General features: G+C 45.4%; 1 protein-coding gene across 1 annotated transcript; it reads left to right on the top strand.

The window, feature by feature from the left end:
- Positions 1-1,438: 1,438 nt before the first annotated feature.
- On the top strand, positions 1,439-24,654 carry CDC25A (cell division cycle 25A). The gene is made up of 16 exons (XM_026652103.1): positions 1,439-1,611; positions 5,595-5,680; positions 6,008-6,056; positions 7,157-7,195; positions 7,384-7,420; positions 7,866-7,967; positions 11,051-11,170; positions 13,378-13,515; positions 14,838-14,912; positions 16,697-16,849; positions 17,219-17,308; positions 17,912-17,974; positions 18,072-18,170; positions 19,048-19,178; positions 19,527-19,638; positions 21,924-24,654. The coding sequence occupies exons 1-16, from the start codon at positions 1,439-1,441 to the stop codon at positions 22,062-22,064; spliced, it is 1,608 nt and encodes a 535-aa protein (XP_026507888.1). The 3' UTR covers positions 22,065-24,654.
- The last annotated feature ends 247 nt before the right edge of the window (positions 24,655-24,901 follow it).

A 24,901-nucleotide genomic window follows, 5' to 3' on the forward strand; every position in this document is an offset into this window, starting at 1 on the left:
AAATCCCCCCCGGACAGCTATTTATAGATCGAAAAGCCGGACATGTCCAGGGAAATCTGGACCTATGGTAGCCCTATATATATATATATATAAAAGCAAGCAGGTTAGTCTTATAGCCTACAACTTCCTGTCTTGAAGTAGTAATAACAACAACCCAAATACATGGTTTCCGCCTTCAGAACCCCCACTATAAAAATTGTTCCAGCACCACTTGTGCTAAAATCATGAGATTTGGGAACGTTGCTCCCAAAAACAGTCAGAAAAGTTGCCCTGTAAAAACATCATCAGGGCGGTGGGGTGTTTCCCTGTTTGTGCCTCGTTGATTTCAGCGTCACAGGTGCTCAGATTACAAGGTGAAAGATCTGCTTTGTCCTTGCCGGGCCTGTGACCTCCACCTGGGATCTGAGGGTCAAGCTGGTTCTTTCCCACCCTGGGCAGCTTCACCAGAGAGGTTCTGGGGGTCAGGTTCTGGCCTCAGTGATGCCTATGCAGCCTCATGGCTTTCAGATGATGCTCCCAAGTGATGCCTGTGCAGCCCCATTGCCTTCTGGTGGTTATACCCCATGATCCCCTCTTGCAGCCCCATTCCCCTCCCAATGATGCCCTCAGTGATGGCGTCTACTGAGGTGCTGATGTGAGGTTACTGGAGACTACAAGACCCAGCATGCAACGCTCCATCTTGAGCCAACCGGCCGAGCAGCTCAAGCTGGTGCGTTGCATGCTGGAACTTGTAGTGCCAATGGGGCGGGGCCAGGCGCGCAGAGCGCGGTTGCTAACCCCTTGATCACGCCCCTTATATACGAGTGTCAACGAAAAAACCCGCCAGCGCCCAACGGGTCTATCTGCAATTCTAGTAGTCGAATCTCCTGTCAAACAATCCAGGGGGCGGGAAGAAAGAAGATTCGGCTGGTTTCAATTGGTCGTCCCTCTTGCCGACTCTTCTATTCGATTGGTCAGAACTGCTGAGTAGGCGGAGAAACGCCCAAGCCTGTTTTGATTGCTCAGCATTCTATTGGCCTTTGACTTAGAGACTAGGGCAGGGTAAAGTGAGGAGACTTGGTGATTGGCCGTCTGCAGGGAAGGGTCGCATTCTACTGGTCAGTGTCTCTGACGTTCAATGTGGTGGGGGGGGGAGAAAGGAAAAGAGTCTGTTTGTGATTGGTCGTACACAGCGAGCGCTCTCTTTCACTCACCGGATTTGCTGTCGCTCAGAGAAGTGGGCGGGCCGAGGCGCGGGGAGAGCGCTTCTGATTGGTGGGCCCAAGTTTGGCGCCAGCTTCGGGTGTCTGCAAAGAGCGAGAGAGCGCGCGCGCGCGCTGGTTGCGCAGCGTTTGCTTGGCGGGGGTTAGTTCTCTACGGGTGACGGGGAGGGTCAGAGCGTGGGGGTCGCGCTGACAGCAGGAGCCGCTCGGGTCCGCTCCCACCTCACGCCGGCCTCATGGATCCCGGGCCCCCCAGCCCTGCCCCGCCGAGCTCCCACCGCCGCCGCCTCCTCCTGCCGCAGCTCCCGGCCGCCGGGCCCGGCGTGGTGAAGTCCCTGTTCCCCGCCGAGCTCTCCCCGGTCTCCGGCCTCAGCCTCACCATGAAGCAGCTGCAGGGCCTTGGCTACAGGTGAGACCGGCCGTGCCAGCCCCCCCGCCCCCCTCCCGGCCCTGCTGCCCCTCCCCCCCGCCCCATATCCCCCTGGTGCCCCTCCCCTCCGCCCCATATCCCCCGGGTGCTTGCTCCCCTCATGATCCATCTCCTGCAACCCTCCGAGCCCCCTGGTGCCATGACCCCCCGCCCCTGCAACCCCCAGAGTCCCCCCTGGCGGTGCCTTCCTCTTTCCCCCATGACTCCACCCCTTCAGCCCCCATAGCCCCTCTGGTGCCCGTCCTCCCTCCCCCACGTGTCTCCCAGGACCCCATCCTAGAGCTGCCTCGTGCCTGCCCCCCATAACCTCACCCCTTCAGCTCCCCTCCCCCCACGTGTCTCCCAGGACCCCACCCCAGAGCTGCCTCGTGCCTGCCCCCCATAACCTCACCCCTTCAGCTCCCCTCCCCCCACATGGTTCCCAGGACCCCACCCCAGAGCTGCCTTGTGTCTGCCCCCGAGGATCCCACCCCTTCTGCCCCCATAGCTTATCTAGTGCCCGTGCTCCCCCCCATGGCTCCCAGGACCCCACCCGAGAGTTGCCTCATGTGTGCCCCCAGGATCTCACCCCCTCAGCCCCCATAACCTCACCTCTTCTGTCCCCCTCTTCCATACATGGCTTCCAGGACTCCACCCCTGCAGCCTCCATAGTCCCTTGGTGCACACGTGGCTCCCCTCAGAGCCCTCTTGTGCCTGGCCCACATGGGCCCTCTTGTGCCTGGCCCATGACCTCACCCCTTCAGCCTCCATAGCCCCCTTGGTGCCTGCCCCAGGACCCCACCCTGCAGCCTCCATAGCCCCCTGGTGCTTGTTCCCCTCCCTCACATATGGTTCCCAGGACCCCACCCCTGCAGCCTTCAGAGCCCCTCTGTGACTGCTTCCATTTGGCCCCTATAACCCCACCCCTGCAGCCCCTAATGCCCTCCTGCCCTCAGTGCCTGCCCCATGACTCTGCTCCTGCAGCCTCCCTAGTCCCCTGTTGCCTGTCCCCTCCCCCATATGTGGCTCCCCGGACTCCCCCCTGCAACCCTCCAGAGTCCCCTTTTGCCTCCCTCCTCCCTGACACATGGCTCTCATGACCCCACCCCTATAGCCCCAATCCCTGCAACCCCTGTGAATCCTGGTGGCTATCCATATACAGCCCCTACGACTCCTGGTGTCTGCCCATCTCCCCAACATATGGCTCCTGTTACCCCGCCCATGTAACCACCATTGTGGCTCCCTGTTGCTTCTCTCCAGCCCCCATTACCCCACCCATGCAATCCCCACATCCTCCTGGTGCCTGCCCACTTCCCCTATGTGTATTCCCCCTGAACTCATCCCTGCCACCCCATAGCTTTCTGGCATTGGCCTCCTTGGTGCACTCTTTCAACACACAGCACACACATGGTGCCACACGATCTCCATATTCTCTATAATGGCTGCCACCTCCCCCACACATGTGGCCCCCATGACCTGGCCCCCACACAGCTCCCGTGACCCAAGCCTTGCAGCTCCTCACCCCAGCTCCCCACCCACTGCTACTGGTACCTGGGCTCCCAGATCCCTGTAATCCTTCTCCATATGCCACTCTTGCGTCTCTGTTCAACCCCTATCTTGCCCTGGCAGTTCCACCTGGTCCCTACAGCCTTCTCTTCCTCCTCACACAGCCCACATGATCACATCTTGGTAGCCCCTCAATTCTCCTTGGCTCCTATTTCCATTCTCCAGGCTCTCTGACCCCTGCAGCCTTCTTCCCCCGCCCTGACTCCCCCAAACAATACCAGCAGTCCCCTACACTGGTAATTCCCTGCATTCCACTTTCAGTCTTCTTTGCTCAAACCCTGCATTCTATTATACCACACCCTCTCACTTCCCCAAGCCTTCTGAACGCATCCTGTAGCCCTTCCTCCACCCCACACCATGTAGCCTCTTACCCATGCCATGCAAAGTCCTCCTCCATTACTGTCTCAATATTTCTAGCCTTCTCTGCACTGAAATAACTAAAACTGTGAATTAATTATAAAGGGCCAAGTACATCCCTGGTGTAAGTTTGATACCGATAGTTTACCAGGGATGAATCTGCGCAATATGTTGGTTTGGCCCATTCTACCCCAATCCCAGAGTTAGGTATTGGCAATAATATTGCAAAAATAATGATTTAATCACTAGTCAATAATTACACAATATGAGCAAAATTCATCCCTGTGCATAGGGCAGCACAAGACCAACACAGCATTTAAAACCTACTTAAAACCTGATTGGGAGAGGGAGGGGGGCGCATAAATAGTATAAAGTTGTTTTTAGATGGCCCTCTGCACAGGGATGAATTATTTTCTCCCACCATTCTCTTCCAGGTAACAAAGGAATTAAACATGAGATTATTTGGGTTGGGTTGTCTGCCACTATTCTACCTCTTCATGGCTCTTTGATAGACCACATAATACCTATAAATTCATTCCATACAATAAGTACTCCATTACACATGCAATGTTGCCAATGATCACAACGTTATTTCAAGTTTTAAGATATTTGGGGTTTATTTCAAAGCCCCAGCTCCTGGAGGCATGAGATTAGAAGAGAATCTCAATTTTAATTGTAAATAAGATAGTTTCTAGCTCTGATACATGCAAAGAAAAGCTTAATCTTGATGCAAGTGTATCTGAATGACATGGAAACCAGAAGGCAAAGAACCCCAAATATATTTATCATGATTTTAGGCCTGATTTTTTAATCCTTTTAATTGCTTTCAGGACATTGGTGTAAATCCAGCCCATATCATTAAGTTGAGACATGTTGGCAGGAGTGTGCTGAAATTTGTATTACTCCTGGGGGAATTCTGCACCAAAAATTATAAATTCTGCGCACAATGTTACAAAATTCTGCATATTTTATTTGTCAAAATAACTGAATATAATCACTCTGGTTTCAATTATTTCAGTAATTTACTTAAACTACAATACAGTGGATGGAGAATGGGAGTGGGGAGCATTGGAGGAAATCCTCAAACCCCCTTGCCTAACAGTAATGTAACTAGGTTTGACCCTTTATTTCTAGTTATTAGTCAACAAATATATGCATTCATATGCTCAGTGTTACATCATAGGCAACTGAAGAGCAAGTGAGGGCTGGGGAATCAAACTCACAATGTATATTGGCTACTGAACATATCCAGAAAGGTCAGCAGCAAACAGTTCATGGAGCACATTCTGATAGGAAATGTTTTCAGTCCAAAAATTTAGATCAGTTTTAATCACTAAAGCACCATAAGCATTTATAAGGCCATACTGTCCTTTACACCACTCTGGCAATGCAAAGGAACCTTAAAACGTTTACACCTGTTTTATGCTCCTGGGGGAATTCACAAAAAGAATGGGAACAATTCACTAAGCAGGCAGGCAGCTACATTCTGCTCTTGCCTCAGGGGACAGTGCCTATCCCACGCCTAACTCCTCAGAAACACTCCAAAGCCCTGCCCCTCCATGCCAAGCAAGCTGCACTTGCGAGCAAGAGGGACAGAGTGTCTCTCTCTCACACATGACTGTATAGCCTCTCCCCCTCGGACAGTGATTTAGGTATCTACTGGCTGTTCCGGGTGCCCGAACCAACCTGCCTGCGCTGCCGGGGAGAGGCGCGTGACCGCTCTTGCGGCTTCCTTTTGCTTCCCCGTCAGAAGTCATTTATCTGTGGGGGAATCAAAGAAATTTGCGGGGGGACAGGAATTCTTTGTATGTGCAGTGATGCAGAATTCCCCCAGGAGTATTGTATTGCTTCTACCTGTTCTGTGTCTGCTATGGTTACTCAAAACTTCAGTTTGCAGGACTGTTAAACTGGCACCTTTTGCATTGTCCACTACATAAACTGATCAAGAGTAGCCATTCCAATTTGAGCTCATTTACTGTGTATTTCTATATTTTAAATCTATTATCGTGGTTCCTGTCTGAAACATTCAGTAAAATAACTCATTTTCTTGATCTTTACAGTCGGTATGAGAATTCTGTGCAAATGCTGGGAACGAGGAACAGTAACAATCTACAAAGAACAGACTCGTCAGAATCTACTGATTCAGGTTACTTTTTAATCCACACATAAGTACTAAGGAATGAGAAAGCTTGACATCCTCTTGCCTTGTATTATAAAGAGCAATATTCAGGTTTAAGAGGAAGCTAATACTGTGTACTTGCATAATTCTCTGCAACAATAATTAATCTCTTCCCCCGGGCTTCCAGTAGAGGATGAGTTATGGACCTGGTCTATGACTCTCTCTGCATGGCAAAAAGTTGCCCTACTGAGCAAGTCACTGTAACCTTTTGCGGGGAGAAGATCTAAGACTCCTCGCTAACGGTGCCCTGTACTTTATATTTTCAATAGTAAAAACCCTTTTTGTCTTTCACAGGCTACTGTTTGGATTTTCCTGATCCCCTGAACTCAGACATTGAAGAAACGTATGTAAAAATATGCTAAACTTCTGGCATTTTAGACTATGCTATTAACTGCTAAATGTGGGCTAATGGGAGGCTTGATCTGAAATTTCCACAGCTAGTACATGTAAAATGGGCTCTTCTCACTTAACCTTCTTGAAGTGTATGTCTTGGCACATTGCAGCTTGAGATTTTAGGTTTTCTATCACAACAGAATGTGGCCCAGACTACTTAAGTCTTATGTCTAAGTTAATGTGTTGCCCAGACCAAAGTATGTACTTCTGAGGACCCTAGACTCTGAGCATCACATTGGCACCTTGCTTAGGAGTCTGAGGGCTGCACCTAACTTGCATGTAACTTATAGTTTTCATTAGATACTCAGCAATACTATTTGCTTGTTACATGTACCTTAACTGATGGCTAACAGCAATTGCTTGTTTTGAGTTTGCCACCTACGGTCAATCAGTTATGTCCTTACCTTGCAGGTAAAGGAGATGATGGGGTTCTGGACACACTTGGTCCTTGGGCCATGGCAACACATTTGGTCCTTGGGCACACCCTGTCCCATTTCTCACTGAGAAGCTCGGTTTCCATTTAGGCTAATCTGCTGTTAATACTATCCTGAATTAGGAAACACTAGCTAGTCTCCTTGGGGAAACTGGGTTTAGTCCTCCAGCCCAGCTGAGACAATAAGTCTCTAGGAAACAAAGAGCAAGATGGTCTGCTGTTCTTAAGGCCATGTCTATACATACAGTGCTGCAGCGTGTGTGGTGAAGACGCTCTATGCGGATGGGAGAGAGTTTTCCCGCCCGCATATAAAAACACCCCCTCAAGCAGTAGAAGCTTTGTTGGTGGGAGAAGCTCTCCCATCGAAATAGCACTGTCCACACTGGCGCTTATGCCAGCCTACTGTATGTCACTCACGGGGGTGCTTTATTCTCACATCATTTATGCTGGCATAAGCTGTAGTGTAGACATAGCCTAGGTGCACAAGTTTGTAACCTGGGGACAAGTAGCAGCAATAAACCTTCCATGACATTGAGTTAAACAACACTAAGTTCAAAGTATTGGGTTATGAATTAGCAATAAAGGTACCTAATGTCCTTTGTCTGCCTTTTTTTCAGCTTTGAGAAAAGAGTTATAGAATCTGGCAGACTTACTAAGTGAGTACAATTTTAATTTTAACTTCCCTTCTTAATTAGTTATCTGTTGGTCTGTTAAATTATGCTACTAGTTAATTCAGTTTTGCAGTTGAAAAATCTGAGTTGTGTTGTCAGTTACTGTTAATAGCTTTTCAGCTTAAATGTTAGAGTAAAATTTGATTCTATTTTTGTCTGTGTTCTCATTGCAGTATTCAGTTACCCATCAGAAGAATACGTTCCTTCCCGGTAAGTGAGGGGGATTTTGGTCTTTCAGGAGTTGGCAAAGAGGTTTTCAGTATTAAGTGTTATGCTACTTATCTACCCACTTTTTTATCAGCAGATATCCAGCAAAACTCATTAATCTTCCAGTCGCAAGAATCTGGTGTTGCTTGTTGCTTAAAATTAAGATAATAGAAAGTCATAGGCTATAATCTTGAAATGGTTCAAAGTGTAATCTGTTATGTTCTACAAGGCAGCCTGTCACCAGCTTTATGTGGAAGTATTGCATGCCGGGACCTGTTGTCTCCAGGGACTGCGTGTCCATGGCCAGCCCTTGTCTCTAACATAGTTTGTGCCAGTTTGGGTACTCCAGCCCTTACATTCTTGGCAAGCTGTCAGCATGGCCTCTCAGTTGCCCAAAATTTGGGGATCTGGTTGATATTGAGAAGGATTTACCCTCTCACTTTTGCAGCAGAAGCTTCTGGGGTCTAGTCCTGCTCTGAAGAGGAGCAACTCAGATTCATTGGATTGTGATGTTTTTCACCTGATTGAACCAGATGACAACAAAGAGAATGTAAGTTTAACTCACTCTACACATCTCTGAAGTAGTGTAATATGGGAAGCTATACCCAGGAAGCTGTGACTTGTGGTAGTATGGGGCTTGAAACGTAGGGATAACTCCTTATTTGGGGAGGAGGTTTGTAATGAGTGGTTTATGTGGTGGGTAAGGCCTTTCTTCTTATTTTGGTGAACCGTGGCATTCTTAAACTTCTCCGTGGTTTGTCTTGCAGAATTTGCACTTATCTGGTGCAAAAGCTGACTTTCCACTTTCTGTATTGCCATAATGCCTAGGAGCCCCTTTGTGCTAGGTACTATACAAATGCAGAACAAAGCACTTACAGTCTAAGACAACAGACTGATACAGACAGAAAGACATGGGAGTACAAGAGACAGCTAGACAGTGTCGGTCAGCCTAATAGGTAGTGGTCTAGTCTAGCCATTGTCAAGTTTTTAGGCATTGTGGCAAAGAGCTCTTAGAAGGGATTTGAAGGAAAACACTGCAGTGGCTTTGTAGATGTTTAAGGGGCTGGGGGGCACACAAGCATGAGGCATTAACAAGTGGGCAGTGAAGGCTGACATGGGCTGATTGGAGGCAGGAGTCGATCTGTTAATACTGAATGACAGATGATAGAGTGGGGGTTAGGTTGTGAAGGGTCTCGAACATGGAGACAAGTAGCTTATGTTTCGTATGATAGAGAAGAGGGAGCCAGTAGAGGGATTGAGAAAGGGTGACACGATCAAAGCTGTAAGTTGGAGAATCATCTTTGCAGAAGCATTGTGAATGGATATGAGCCAGGAAACACTATTTGTCAAAACCAGAAAAAAGGACATTTCAGTAATGAAGGTGCAAGTCTGGATGAGAGTTTTATCTGTTTGGATGGACAGGAAAGGCCATATCTTAGAGAAGTTATGCAGAAAGAATTGGCAAGACTTAGACATAGACATAGCCTTGATGTGAGGCTCTAGAGAGGTCCAAGTCAAAGATGATGCCCATGTTACAGGCATGAGCGACAGGCAGGATGGTGTTGTTATGCACGGTTATTGAGAAGGCAGTTGGGGGAAGAGCTCTCGTTTAGCCATGTTGAACTTGGACAAAAGGAGACTGGTCTGGAGCAGAGAGGTAGATCTGAGCCATCAGCATAAAGATGGTATTTGAATTTGTGGATGAGATTACCCAGTGATAAGATGTAGGGGGAGAAGAAAAGGGAACCAAAGACAGAGCACTCTAGAGCCACAAAAATTGGAAGGTGGATGAGGAGGATCCTCTGAAGGATGCGCTGAAGACCTGATTAGAGAGGTAGGAGGAAAACTAGGAGTGGACAGTCACGGAAGCCAAGAGGGGACAAGATTTCAAGACTGCTGAAGACTTTCCACAACATGAGAGCAGGAGTGTAGGAAACAGATGTTGCAGGTGAGCTCTTGTGATGGGGGTGAGGGACAACAATCCTACAAAGAGACGGGGGCTGAGAGCAGATTAGAAATCATCAATGCTGATAGACTGGAAGTCACGGAAAGGCCGTGTGAGAGGGCACGGGCTGATGGATGGTGCTGAAAGAGATCAGGTGATGATCGAAGAGAGGGAACTCAGCAACAGAGGGTAGTGCCTCTTGAAGACCAAGTCAAGTGAATGGCCCTTTTGGTGAGTGGGAGAGTTGAACCAGGGCTCCAGGTTGAATAAAGAGCTGTAGGTGAGGGATTGTGCAGCTAGAGGGTCAGATGGGTCATCAGCATGGAAGCTGAAGTCACCAAGAATGAGTGTGGTAGATAGAAGAGAGGAAGAGAGAGCCAGAAGTTGAAATTGGAGAGGAAGGCTGATGGGGAGGAGTTGGATGGATGGTAAATGACAGCAACATAGGGGGAGAAGAACCAGATACAGTGATGTTGAAATCAGAGGAGGGAGGTAGTGGAAGTGACAGTAACTGGAGAGAAGCCCCATCCTCACCAGGGTCTGATCTGTAATGGTTGGGTAAGGGAAAAGCCCTCTGTAAGAGCGCAGCTACAGAGGCAGCATGGTTCTGGGAGAGCCAGAAGCTGGAGGGGGAGAGAGATGAAGAGATTGTGAATGACTGAGACCTGGGTAGGGAGACAAGGTGGGCGCGGCAATATGTTGATGGATTAACTTCTATTGGTGGAAGGGACAAGCTTTGCTTCACAGATGTTTTTAGAGATGGAATGGATATTCAGCAGACAGCAAGAGGAGGGAGGTGGGTGTGAGGGTAAGAGTGGTGGCATGTGAGGGGACAGGTTGGGGGGTTGGGGATAGGAGGAGGGTAGATTGGGTGGGTGGGAACCGTAGAGACCTGAAGGTAACTGGGAAGGGAAGATGGATGCTCCCTAATTCTTGTGCCCTATTAAAATGGAGGATTGTTCTAGGACCACTTCAGCTCTTTGTTAGGGATGTCACTATCTCAAAACTAATCTGTGGGGGATGGGCCCTAACCTAATTAGGGCATCCTGCCTTCACTGAGGATCTAGAATCCAAACCTACTACCTTGTCATTCCTCTAACTTTCAAGGCTTTCCCTTACTGGCTCTCCAGACAATTGCCCTATCAGGTTGTAATTATCAAACTGTAAACATCTGTGATTTCATTAAACTGAGTGAGTAAATCTTTAAGGAACTTGTCTGGGGCTGTTGAGTCCAACTCCATTATAGACCAACTGGCTGTGAATTCGATCAATGAAGAAATCTTACAAGGGCTCAGATTTCTGCAGAAGCATCTGTCATTCTTAGGAGTAATGGGAGGAGGGTGCAGCTTGTCGCACAACAGCACGTTCATTCTAGTGATTTAGGCACAGATCTGGCTGCCTATGAAATGATTAGACAGGACTCTTGCTGGAAAGTTTGATAGATGCAGGGCTGATAGTTGACTGTAGAGGATACTTAGAGGAAGTGAGTCTAATTCTCCTATATTAATCACTATTATAACAACTTTCCTTTGGAAATGCACATATCCTGAAAGATTTACTTACTCCCTTGGACTGCAGGGAGCTGAGTTCAAGAGGGATGGGCTGTAAAATATCTCTATGCAATGGGCCCTTCAACCTCTAAGCTTCGTTGGTTTGATAAAATGTTTGTCTTGCTCCCTTTCATTAAGGAGTCCTTTGAGTTTAAGAAGCCAACCAGGCCTGCTTCTCGTAGTTGTCTGCGTATCCGTTCCCTTGAAGATGGAAAAGATGTTTTTGGGCAAAGACAGAACTCTGCCCCAGCTCGGATGGTATGTATCAGGCTGTCCTTGGCAGCTAACCCTTTGCCTTAGGCTTGCTTGGGTCTAGGAGGAAAAGCACACTCAAGTGGTGGTCCTGAGACATGATGCTCTGGGGGTGGGAGAGGGAAGAAGCACCAACTATATTCTGCATCTTTATTGATAACACACTGAGCTGGAAAAAAGCCCACCCAGCTTTCAGGCTTTAAAGCTGGGAAAAATCTCATTCTATCCTGAATATGGGAAATCAACTAGGGGTGTTACCATGACACCACTAGTAGTTATTGACTATAATCCTTCATGAAACTTGAGCTAAACCGCAATAAGTAAAGTGAGCATGGATGTCTAACAAAGCATGGATTGGATGAATCTTTTTATTTTGTTGCTGATTCTGCAGTGAAGCAGACGTGTTGAAATTTAGATGCATTTAAAAGAATAAAATTGAAAATTGCATCTATAATATAGGGATGAAGTACTATTCTATGTCAAGTTCTGTTGCTTGGCCCAGGGCATCCAGGAAAGGGGCCAAGACCACTATATATAAGCAGGGAATTGGGGACTCTGGTTTTCATCTCCTACTTAAGTATGGTGATCCCTCTTCTTTCTGAATACCTCTCCTGACTGCATGCACAAAACCTGGAGACTTATGGTAACCTCCTGTCACTTAGACATCCCCTCTCTGCACCATCCTGGAACTGAGCTTCCCTTTGCAAACACGCTGGATTGTATAATTTTCAAGAATGCAGGATTATCCCTTAATGAAAAACTAGCGGTGAAGTTTTTCACTATTCTGCTGGCCAAATAACAGTGCCAGAGCCAGGTTTGGAGCTGCCTAAGCCAGTTCATAGAATAATAGAATGTCAGGGATGGAAGGGACCTCAGGAGGTCATCTAGTCCAAACCCCTGCTCAAAGCAGGACCAATCCCCAACTAAATCAGTTGATGAATAGGTGGGATGACCATGTGACTGCCTCCTGTAAATCCATTTAAAGGAATGGCACTGCCTTAGCTGCTAGAACCAGTGTTCCTAGTCATCTAGAAGGGAGACCATAGTGTCACGCTGTCTAGAGTGGCTCACAATTGTGAGTGCCAATCTCAGGTCAGAAAATAGGGCAGACACCCCAAACTGGTGATATATTCTATAATTAGATTTCACCAAGACAGTAACAAAAGTGCACTCCTGGATCACTATACCAGCGTTACCATGGAGCCACAGACTGTCCCCTTAGACCTTTCAGCCTGTTTGCCACCCAGACAAACTGATCTTAGTGATGAAAGGTTATTAAAACCAAAAATCACACCACGTCAGGTTCCTCGCAACCCCAAAAGGTCAGTCACTTACCCCAGGTGAATGGATACTCTCGATCTCACACCAAAGACAATGCTGGCAGCCAGTTTCTCTAGTAAACTAACTAAAGCTTCATTAGCTAAGAAAAAGAAATGAGTTATTGAGAGATTAAAGCAGGTAAAATACATTAACTGGTGAGACTAAGTTTGTAAGTCCAAAATGATGATAGAGATGAATCTGCTAGTTTTCCATAAGTGTCTCAAGGTTACCCAGAATAACTTTGGGGATCTCTATCTTGCATCTGGAATGCTTCCCTGTGATTGTCCAAATAGTTCAGAGACAGTCTTGTTCCCTGGATCCATTCTTCTAGCTCCTTTCCACGGAAAGCCATCTGGCAAGTGTTTTCATTCCCAGCGTGAGCGTCTCCTTTGTTGACTAAATGCATACTGAGTCTGTGAATTTCCATTGTCGAATACAATCACCCATGCTTTGAAGTTAGCAAACTTCTTCATTTATATTTCCAAAGCTCCAATCGCATTTGATGGATAAACTTAATTACCGGGATATACGCTATGTAAATTATAATGTAATGGCACATAACAATCCTTCTTTAGTTTTCATGAAGTTTACACATCAAGTAAATTCTCCTCTTAATACTAACGCACACTTTTGATCTATGGTTAATTAAGTACAGGGATATACATAATGTAACGTGATAGCAATCAATAGGGTATGGATAGGTGAAAACAATACCTATTAACACATCAGTGAATTGGTCTGTGCATACTAGTACACTTAACATTTCTTTGCTATTCACACACAAGTGAATTGGCCTATGGCTCTGACCTGCTGGCCTGTCAGTGTCTCACACAATCCCCAGAATAAAGGGCTGGATGGAGGCTGCCATTCAACCAAAATGTCTTTTTTTTCAGTTTCCCACTGGTGAAGCCCCTGAAGGTGACTTGGAAAACTATAGGCCTGCTTTCATGCAGCAGTCATCTCTAACTTCCCCTGACACTGAGGAAGAAGATGATGGATTTCTAGATATATTGGATGGGGAGGACTTGAAGGTATGTGAAAGGGGAGTGGTTGATTTACACTTGCGGGGGACAGCATTCCTGTGTCTGTGTTGAACACTTATTTAGAAGTAAAGAATCTGCAGATGAGAAGCGATGTGTATATATAATGTCCTGAGTGCAGACTCTTGATGCAGGTTTTTAAATGACCATAGTAGTGTAAATTCTAGTTAAGCCTTGTAGGCCATCAACAATCTGTTAATGGCATTTGTCCAGGGTGAACATCTATGTTGAGCAACTACTCTAACTAAGATAGATCGAGCTATAGAATTCTTTCATCACAAGTGGCAAAAAGTTGGTAATTGCAGATGATCCTCCAAGAAGACTTAATGCTGTAGGCCATGTCTACACTACAGACCTCACAGCAGCACAGCTGTACCGCTGCAGCTGTACCACTGTAAGGGTTCCCATATAGCCGCTCTGTGCCGACAGGCGAGAGCTCTCCCACCGGCATAATTAAACCACCCCAAAGTGGTGGTAGTTATGTTGGCTGACATAGCACTGTCCATGCGGGCGCTTTTGTCAGTGAAACTATGTCCGTCGGGGGTGGTTTTTTTCACACCCCTGACTGACAAAAGTTTTACTGACAAAAGTGCTAGTGTAGACATAGCTATAGTCTTTTCCACCTCTTGCTGCCTTTCATAGAACTACAGAAACGTTATGCTTGTGCTTCTAACAGTAGACTATAGACCTTGTCACTTCAGTTCCTCACCAGCAAACAGTAGCAGTTAAATGGAGACAATTTGCTGCTGTTCCTTTGTTGATAAAATACTCACGTTGCAATTTACTGGGGAATGCCCAGGAAATAGTGGGAAGGAAAACATCTGTCTACAGTGGGGTATTTAAAGTAGAAGCCATATTTCCAGGAATGGAGTCATGACTGGTAAGCCCAGAATTGGATGTACCTTCTTCTTTGCAATCTTTTGCGTAAACAGGATTCTGTTCCCATTTCAATGCATGAGAGCAGGAGACTCTTAAAGTTGTAAAGTAACATTTTAAAAATCATAAATGGATTTTTTGTTAAATGAATCAACTGCTGTAACTTCCCTCACAACAGCTTTAAGACTCTGCCTTTCCAGTATCCTAGTCTTCATTAGAGTGGAGTTCCTGTTAATCTAAGAATTACCAGATAAATGGTAGTTCCCACAGCAGTGAATCAGTAAGTAATCCCAAAGAACTGTTGTGCCCCCTCCATTAAATTTAAATGCCTGCTTGAGCTGTGCAAAAGCCTTAGACGTGTTGTGTAGCCACTGTCCATGATGAAATGTGGTTCTCCTGAAATGTGATAGAACTGAGGTAACTTTCTCCTTCCTCAGAACGATGAAGAGATGCCATCTGGTGTGGCAAGCCTTTGGACTGCTCCACTGGTCATGAGAAAAGCAGACAACCACGTAAGTGTCCCATCCCAACATAATGAAACTTGCATCTCTTTCAAAGGGCCATCTACACCATTGAAATTCCGTATTAAAAACTGATTAAATCATTACTCTTAGTTGGCATCCCTCGTACACTCAAGGCATAAATTTGCTAATACGGCTTTCGAAAACTGCCTTTGAGGCAAGTGACCATAATTGCGCCATTGAGCCTGCACCTCTCAGGATCCATGGCATGGTAGTCCCTGCATGTTAGCTCTTAACCTTAGCCTGCCTAATGACTAGAGGGTTCTATCTCTGTAGCATTTGGAAACAGTTGGACAGTGTCTATAGGATTTAGCTGTATTAAGGTTTTTCCTTCAGCGATTTGAGAGAGATGTCCAAAGTTTGCATCCTAAACAGAATCTTACAAATGTCTCTCCAGCCTATTCTGCATACACCCATCTGTAATGCCTCCAGCCACCATCTTTTAAGGCTGAAGTCTGGATTCCCTTCACAGTCCATCAACTCAGTTCTTTAATCTGCCAGAGGATTTTCTGTCAAGCTATAAAAACACTCCCTCACCCTAAGGCCAGAGCATGCTTCTCTTGTAGTGTTTCCAAACTCAGTAAACCTGCATAGCAAGAGACTAACATTAGGACCTAAGATCCCTATAAACTGCATGTCCGCGCAGCAGCCTATTAAATGCTGCGTGGGCGCTCAGGGAACCCGCCCAGTTGGGACCGGGTGCAGGGGGGGAGACACTCTCCCAGGCCCCAACCTCCCAGGGGAGAGGCACCCATAGGCGCTGACTTCCCCTTTAGCTGGGAGTGCTCAACAACCTCCCCCCTCCCTGAGTCCCTATCCCTGTCCCGTCTCTTCCCCATCTCCTACCTCAAGTGCGCCCCATCCCTGCTCCTCCCCCTCCCTTCCTACATGCCGCGAAACAGCTGTTCGCGGTGGGCGGGACGGGAGGAATTTGTCAGCAGGGCCACCAGCAGATGAGAGATGCTGGGGGGCAGGGGGAGCTAGGCTGCCAGCGGGTGCTTATGTATAGCACCCACTAACTTTTCTCTGTGGGTGCTCCAGCCCTGGAGCACCCACAGAGTTGGCGCCTATGGGGGTGCCCCACCCCCAACTCAGCCCTGGACCTGCCAGGGGAGGGGTGGCCCGAACACACCCCTGGCCCAGACCTGCCACGGCCTGAGTGCCCCTCCCCCAGCCCCAACTCAGCCCCGGCTGGGACCTGTCCTGCCAGGGGTGGGGCACCTATCTCGTGGCCCCGGAGCACCCTCCTGCACCCCCAGCCGGAGCCCTCACCCCCCACACACTCCAACCCTCTGCCCAAGCCCCTCAGCCCCACCCCAGAGCCCGCACACCCCTGAGCCCCAACCTTCTGCCCCACCCCAAGCCCCCTTCCTCACTCCAAACCCCTCGGCCCCATCTCCAACACATGAATTTTGTTATGTGCACCAATATGAAGGTCATGTGTCACACATCACCTCCATATTGGTGCACATAACAAAATTCATTCTGCACATGAAAAATTAAAAAAAATTAGAGGGAACACTGATTAGGACCCCGGTTTCTTGCATGGCAACTAAATATACGGCCTGGTATTGAAGTTAAAAGAGGTCAGCTGGCTGTGGCACCAAATTATGTCTCCGCTACTTTGCTGTGACAAGCCAACACCCACTTGTGCTCTAATGAAATCTTATATAAACGTGTTTGCAGGAAACTTTAAGTTTGAGACTGATCTAGATTTTAACCTCATCCTTCTTGGCTGGGGGGGGAGTGTCTAATTTTTCTCTGATTTTTTCCAGATTAAACGGTGCAGATTGTTTGGATCGCCATCTCTGCCCAATGGTGTGGCTAGGACTGCCCTGAAAAGAATGGAAAGGTCCCAAGAAGAGACCTCTCCAGGAAACAGCAAAAGGAGAAAAAATGTGCCTGCAACACCTTCTGAAGAAGCAATGGTTGGTGGCTTAATAGCTCATATTAACCCTTGTCTATTCGGTTTTATTTTGTGCGGATAGGTATCCAGTTCCTTTATAAATGATAACAAGGATGTTCAAGAGAACAAGGCTCTTCCAGGTAGATAACTGTTCATCTGACAAGCTGTAGTCTCTTAATGCATGATGTTAGGGGATGGGTTAGGTGGGCTTGAGCTCAGGTCTTCCATTGTGAAAATAAATTTGAGGGTGTGGCAGGCCAGGATTTAGGTGTTCTATGATATATACCAATTGATGTTCATGTCTACTCTCAGTGAAGTGCATTGATTCTCTGTGAGAAAGGATAAGAGGCCATTGTTACTCAGCAGTCATCTCTAACTGTTGTTCCTGTAGAGTCTGAAACTAATTAGGACTCAGTCATCCTCAGAGATTGAGAGCATTTTGGACAATGACCAAAGGAATCTTATTGGCGACTTCTCAAAGGTAACACTGATTTTTTTTTTATTTTTTTTTTTTTAATAGCATCTTTGCGTGTCAAACTAACCCAAGTCAGGTTCTCTCTTGCTCCAACAGCGCATGTTTGAGTGCTCTATAAATGCTAAGCACTAAAGTGCTTTAACAATAATTTACTAATTAACTCCTCACCCGTGTGAGGTATTCTGAATCCTTTCCCACAATTATTCATAATCCTCTAACTCCCTACAAACTGTTAAATTGCATCCATTTTCCCTCTGTCTCTTTAGATTGTAAGGTCTTGTGGGTGGAGTTTTAGAGACAAGCTACTATGTCAGTGTGGGCAGCCACAAACCATGACACACATTGTGGAGGACTGCAAAATGACAACTTCCTGGAAGTCTTCGTGCCTTGAATATTGTTAAGAACACTGTGGCTTGGCTTGACCAGATTGCATATGCCAAATTATTAATAAAATAAATGATGGGCAGGTGCCTCTGCTGATCTCTGAATTGTCTAGTTATACTAGTGGGTGCCATAAAATCAATTACCAGACATTCTGTAGATGTATGGTTTACACTGTCATAAATGGGATTTCCTCAGTCTGAGTTAGCCTTCTGTTTTATTTTTTAGGATTACCTTTTCCACACTGTAGATGGGAAGCATCAAGATTTAAAATATATCGACCCAGAAATGGTATGTATCCCAGTGGCAATAAGAAATTGCTTTGTACAAAGAAGCAAACTCATGTAGCACACAAGATAAACTCCTGAAATCTTCTTTTTCTGTGTAGATTGTATCTGTGCTGACTGGGAAGTTTGCAAGCTTCATTAAGGAGTGTGTGATAATTGACTGCAGATATCCATATGAATATGAGGGAGGCCATATCAAGGTACAGTGACCCTGCAGGAGAAATGTATAGGTGTCTGATGTATGGCTACCCTTTGGGCAAATCAGGGAGCACTGGGGAAGTATCTTAAAGATACTTCATTCTTAGCTATTCATGAGCAAATCCAAGGGTAGACTGGCAGTTTAGAGCTTCTTTTTTTTCTTCGGGTTAAGGAGATGGTGTCTGAGTTTATATTTAATCTTATATTTAAAATTATATTACAGCCCTGCCCAAAGTCCCCAAACACAATTGGGACCATGTTGTGCTGTACAAACTGTTTAGGACTACGCTCACTCTTCGTGATCTCTGGATTAGCTTTCCCTCCGAAGGGAGGAACACTCAGCTCTCCTTGGCTAGAAGCAGGGTTTGCTTTAATGGGAGGTGTAGGGCAATTGTAGAGGACTGACCGTATACTTGTTTCTCTGTAGAAGAATCAGAATGTTAGGATACCTAATGTCTCTAGGGAAACCGATATTAAAAACTTCCATAGCTTAATCTGACATTGTTTACTTTAACTAAATTTTAATATTCTAGCTGTAGAAGAAATGGCCTTATTCTCTTACACGAGCTTTGAAATGTGAGCAGTTATTTTGAACAGTGCTGCTTGAGTAAGCTGGCTAGTTCTAAAAAGCAGTTTAATCAGAGCACTGTGCTTTGAGGTGGAAGGCTAAATCCTACCGATGTTGTGCAGTCACCCAAGTGACCACAAGAATGGGAGCTGTTCCAGCAGAGAGAGAAAGCTGCTCTCCAAGGAGTGTAAACAACTTTCTGTTACCAAAGGATAGGAAAGCTAACTGCTCAACAAGAGGATAGAAGTGGCTTTGTTACATCTCCCCTCCTAACTTGTGCTGTATGTTCAGTTGCGACTCTGCCTTCCCAGGGTGCTGTAAACCTCCACATGGAAGAGGATGTAGCAGATTTCCTGCTGAAGAAACCTATCATGCCATCAGAGAACAAACGAGTAATAATAGTATTCCACTGTGAGTTCTCCTCAGAGCGGGGTCCCCGAATGTGAGTATCTGAGCATAGTCCTACCCATACTGGGATCAGAATCCAACAGCTGTGCTTGTTACACAGTTGTTACTAGTAAGCTTTTGAAGATGGTTTAAGACTTTAGATAGCAGCATGTCAACCACTTATGCAATTTACTGTAGTAGGCACTGGCTCTGTCATTTCTGATAGACAACTAGTTTTCAGAATCTGTCAGACAGTACAGCATGTGTTCCTAACACATGGTGGCTGGCTGCTGTACTCTGTTCTTTGAGTAATGGGAGGCACAGGTTAAGAATGTGGTTTGCACAAATATAACTTCCTTTCTAAACTCAGGTTTGTAGGTTTTAACCTCTGTCCCTATTACAGGTGCCGGTTTGTGAGAGAGAGAGACAGACTGGGGAACGAGTACCCCAACCTGCATTACCCAGAGCTCTATGTGCTAAAGGGGGGCTACAAGGACTTCTTCTTAAGATGCCGAGTAAGGATCGCTCATTTATGAACTTCTCATTGCCCTTCTGTTTTCACTCTTCACAACAGGGATAACATGGAACAAATGCCTCTCTCTCCAGCTAAATTCAGCTATAGGGCTTAAACTGTGCTTCTGAACAGATGAAGAGTAACTCACTGCACTATACTTCATTCTTCTTGCTCTTTTGTACATAGTGGTCTTGCTGTGCTACAAGACTAGATTGATTGCTATGATTAACTTGCCATTTGAGGAGTTTTTGTAATAAAGGCTGTGACCGGGGTCCCAGTGGGGGCCAGCTGTGATCACTCAGTTAGGGTGAACTGCAAAGAATGGGGCAGCCAAACCCCCAAAAGCTGGTGGATATTCCAATACTTAGATTCACCAAGCCAGCATAAAACAGCTTCTTTATTACCTTACTGGTTACTCAGAAGTCCAAACAACACGGTTCCCTTAAAGTGATCCAGCCTCAGGCCTCCATCCAGGTACCCAGATAAAATATGATGATTTCTGAAAATCTGATTTCACCATATAAAAGAAAAGGTTCTACCAATCCCAAAGGATCAGACACATTACTCCCAGGTTAATGAATGTTTCAGATCTTACCCAAATACACGCTACAGCCAATTCTTATTAACTAAACTAAAATTTATTAAAAAACAAGAGAGAGAGAGTATGGTTAAAAGATCAATATACATACAGACATGAGTTCAATCCATTGAGGTTTAGATTCATAGCAGAGATGGTGAGCTTTGTAGTTGCAAACAGTTCCTTTAGAATTTAGTTCGTAGGTCATAGTCCAATGTCCAAATCTCATATTCAGGGCGTACCAGCATAACTGGGACCTCAGTCTTGCAACTCAAACATCCCCCGATGAAGCTTAAGCAGATCTGAGATGACAGAATAGGACCCAAAGATCTTTTATTCAATTTCATGTCTTTTGACAAGTTGGAATTCCTCAGGGAACAAAAGGTAATTAGGATGACTTTGAAGGAGGTCCATCACCGGTACTTAGCTATACAAATTAACATAAGGCCATTTGCTTGTTTCTCCCCCATTCACAGTACATTTCAACGAGAGATGAATACCGAGATATTCCGTCTTTACAATTCATTTAAATGATATCAGAATACAGCATAGACAGGGACTGTTGATTACATTGTCGACCCTACTCAGACATATATAAATACACAAAAACACAAACATTATCTCCCCAAATGTCTTTTGAGGGTTATTTATTTTGCAGGATGTTCAACCCTTTCTAGCCATGCCATCACCAAGGCTCTTGTCTAAACCCTCTCCACACCTCAAAGCTACCTATTGTCACTCCTAGCGCTCACCAATGTCTCTTGGATGAGGTATAAAATTGACCTTTTGTAGTTACTAAAATCTATGGCGTTCTTCATGAAAGCAAGAACAAAGGAGAAACATGGGGTTTGTCATTGTCTGATGCTGTATGACGAACAAAAGCCTGAGTTTTTTCCCATAGATTCTCAGCTTGTTTTTACCTTAGAAATATCAGGAATGTCAAATCTGGTCTTTGCTGGGGCTCTTCCATGTATGCTCAGCCCTTAATTTGAAGGGTGATCTTAAATCTTACAGCTTTTTCTGTCTTAGTGCATTTAAAAGTTTGAATAAAAATTGTTTTCCATCTCAATCAGGTTCCACTTTCTTGGTGCCATGTACTTATTCTACTAGTTCTCCAGCTAGCTCTCCATACTATTCCAGCATAGGCAAGGAGAGTTTTACCAAACAAACAAACAAAAGTGCTCCCCTCCCCCACTTCCTAGCCTTTCTATTGCAAATAAACCCATTTCTTTTTACTGGCGTGCTAGCCAAATTCCAGATAGAGTAACTAGACTCTACCTCCCTATGTTCCCCCTACACTCTCAGGATGGACACTTTCTCTTTTCTAAATGGCTGAGTATTGCTGTGTTCTGTTGGTTTCATTAATGGGAAGAATGTTTCTTGGTAGGAGGCTTCGGGATGAGACTGATGTAAATATAAGGTTGTCACCCCTGCTTTGAGAGAGCTGTCTTTAGGAGGGAGATGTCAAGCAGAACTGAGTGATGAGTTCAGTTTGTGAATGTTGGCTTAAACCAACTTAACCAGTTAAATTGCAATTTGGGGCCTGGATCTAGATGCCACGATGATAGGATGGTTGGGTAGTTGGATGGATGGTTGTAAGCATGAGCTTGTTTGCTTGGTGCCTGGGGTCAGACAGGGTTCAGATAGGAATGTCATTTGTACACAAAGCAATGACAAATTGAAGTGAAACCAGCTTTTTTTCCCCCCAGAACTATTGTGAACCCCAGAGCTACCGCCCCATGCACCATGAGGACTTTAAGGAAGACTTGAAAAGGTTCCGCACGAAAAGTAGAACATGGGCAGGTGAGAAGAGCAAAAGGGAACTGTACAGTCGCCTGAAGAAACTCTAAGGGCTGTATCGGTGGGCAGCAGACGACTGCTCACCATGTAGGAAAACTGAAGTGGGAGGGGAGAAGAGTGTATCTGTTCCTTGGTCATGATTATCATGCACCAGCTCACTCCATGGACAACTTCGCATTCTTGCCAGTCTTGCTGGAAGTGATAAGAGAAACAATATGGAACACTTGTATTCACCATGCTGCTCATGTGGACCTAATGATCTGCCTGCTGACTGCAAGGATGACTTTTCTGTATGTCGTCCTCAATATGGTTCATGGAAATGGATTCTCCTCTATGGCATATGTAGAAACAGCTATCCAACAGCCTACTGTAGGTGGGGTGGCTTGAGCTGGCGTGTGCCATGTAAGTGTTAATGGTGAGATTATTTTAGTGCTTGTTTTAAAACTATGCCTTATTTTATTATTTAAGTACAGTCGAATGAAGCTAATACCACTGCAGGTGAGTCATCTGGATTGCACTGAGACCTCATTTCTGCTAACAGGCAACCTACCATAGGGTTCTCAAGTCTTTCCTTTCAACTGCAGTTCTGATTGGTTTTTGTTGGCAGTGTAACGCACTATAGTGAAGTGGGACGGGGAGTGGTGCTTCTCTGAGGTTTTTCACACAACGAAAATGCAACACCTACAGGAAGCCTACTGACAGTATAATGGGAAACTGCTTGATGTGCAGATATCATGTTCTTTTAATTTATTCTGTGACCTAGGTTGCTTTATTTTATATTTTAACTTCAGGAACTTCTCCTTAGCTGTTTCATTAAATCTGAAGAAACCACCATTTCAAAGTGGGCAGAATTACTGCCAGTTCCTGTAAGCCAGAGAACAGGTTGCTTCTGGTGAACTCTGAAATGCCAGGTGGCAAACCTGATTACGTATTTAGCGTTGCCAAATTGAGCAGTGATGGAGCAGCATGTTGCTGCTTCTTTCAGTTCTAGGAATTATCATGGTTTACATCTGGAAGAGAACCTGGCTATGTGGAATCATGCTTATCCTGTCGTTTGCAAGTTGATTTGCTTCTCAGTGAAACTTCAGCCACCTCCCACTGTGCAACTGTGCTAAAACTGCTTCAGCAGCTATGGATTTTTTACTTCGGATGTTTACAACTGGTTTGTTGGAAGGACAAAGCAAGAGAGGAGCCTACAGCCAATGAGCTTTCACCATTAGTAGATAGTTGATGCTGGTAAAAGGAAAAACTTTCAAAGGCCAGCTTTGTGTTCTCCAGTAAAATAAACAGCTAAATCCTAGAAATGAGCTACCCAAAGCAGTCTGAGGATCCCATGGCAAGAGATTGGGCCAATGTTAAACCTGTTCTAGTTGCTTCTTTGGCAACATGTAAAGCATGTCTAGCAAATGCTAAAGCACTCTAATGACTTAGCATGTGATCTGCCTCTCGCTTTGAGCACAGCGAGACTGTAGTATGCCTGGTTTGGCAATGGCTCTGCTTCCCCATGTGCCAACATATCATCAGTGAAACCAGCTCTGTAGGTGTGGGAAAGCAGCCTTACTTTCCATAGATTCTCAAAGACCCTTATTTTTACCTTAGCAGGAATCCCAAAGTGCTTCAGATGGCTTGACTTGTGGCCTTCAGGTCAACGTTCTAAAAATGGTATTTACATCAAAGTATAGGGTGGGGAAGGTTTTGTGGTGTTTTATTTTGTTTTTAAGTTTCCCATTTCCTAAGGTCTATTCAAGTTTTATTTCTTTACGTTTCAAAAAGATTACGTAACGCTTTTTTTTTTTTTTAAGTTAAGTCTCTTATGGGTGGATTAATAAGTGTTAAATCAGTGCTGGTGATTTACCAAACTTATAATCAAAAAACAGGAGGGAAGTTGTATTCCACATCCTTGCATGGTATTTTGTATTAGGAATTTCTGTAAGAAGCCCAGTGAAATGACTTAAATCTAAACTTTCTGAATTATGTGTCAGTATTAAATCTGGGAAGGGGAAAGCTGTTATGAAATCCAATCGGTAATCCATTTGTCTAAAGCTACCTTCTGGTACATGATTACCTTCACTGTATGCAGGTGATCAGTATGTACTCAAAGCTGGCAACTTAGCAACATATCTGGGTAGTAAATCTGACACACACATTCCTCCAGTGCAGCATGGCAAACAAATGTCATGTATGTAACAACTGTGAAGCTGCAAGTCACATCCAAAAAAAGCAGGTGGGAGACTGTTTGAGTAACATAATGTGTTTTTTCCCCCCCCCCATTTGAAAGGGGTCATTCACCTTTGGTTTCTTGTGTAACAATAACCATGATAGCAATCTGTGGCTTTACAATTGTATTGAGAATACCCCCAACTTCCTGGTATTCAGGATATTAAATGTGTGCTGAGTATCGCTGTTTAACACTGCTGTACCACACTGTTAATTAGTGGCAGTGTTCGGTTTGAATTAGAGTTCCATGTAACCTTGTTTGGGGGGGGTGGGGATACAAAACCTTGTTTTATACCTGACCTTGTTCTTTTGTATGTACCCTGGTTTGAGGATTTTGTGTGGGTGGGAGGGAAGTTGTACGATGTACATAGTCCTAAATAGGATCTGTACTAAAACAGCCTTCATCTGTAATAGACTCTTGCAGGCTGAGGGAATAAACTACCTAAAATCCAAGCTGTTTGTTTCCAATGTAGTTCCATCATTACTATCCTTGAGCAGTGTGGTGTAGTGTGGACAATTCCCATGCTACCTTTCACGCTTGGGAGAAGCTCCCTATAAACATCTGCAAAAGCAACTCATTCTCCTCCTCCAAATCTCTCCTTAAAACTCCTCTGCCATGAAGCCTACAAAAGACTTAATGGTCAGGCTGCTGGTGTGCTGAGGTCACAGC

Source organism: Terrapene carolina, unplaced genomic scaffold (genome assembly GCF_002925995.2).
Source record: "Terrapene carolina triunguis isolate 2854851 unplaced genomic scaffold, T_m_triunguis-2.0 Scaffold111, whole genome shotgun sequence".
Lineage (NCBI taxonomy): Eukaryota > Metazoa > Chordata > Testudines > Emydidae > Terrapene > Terrapene triunguis.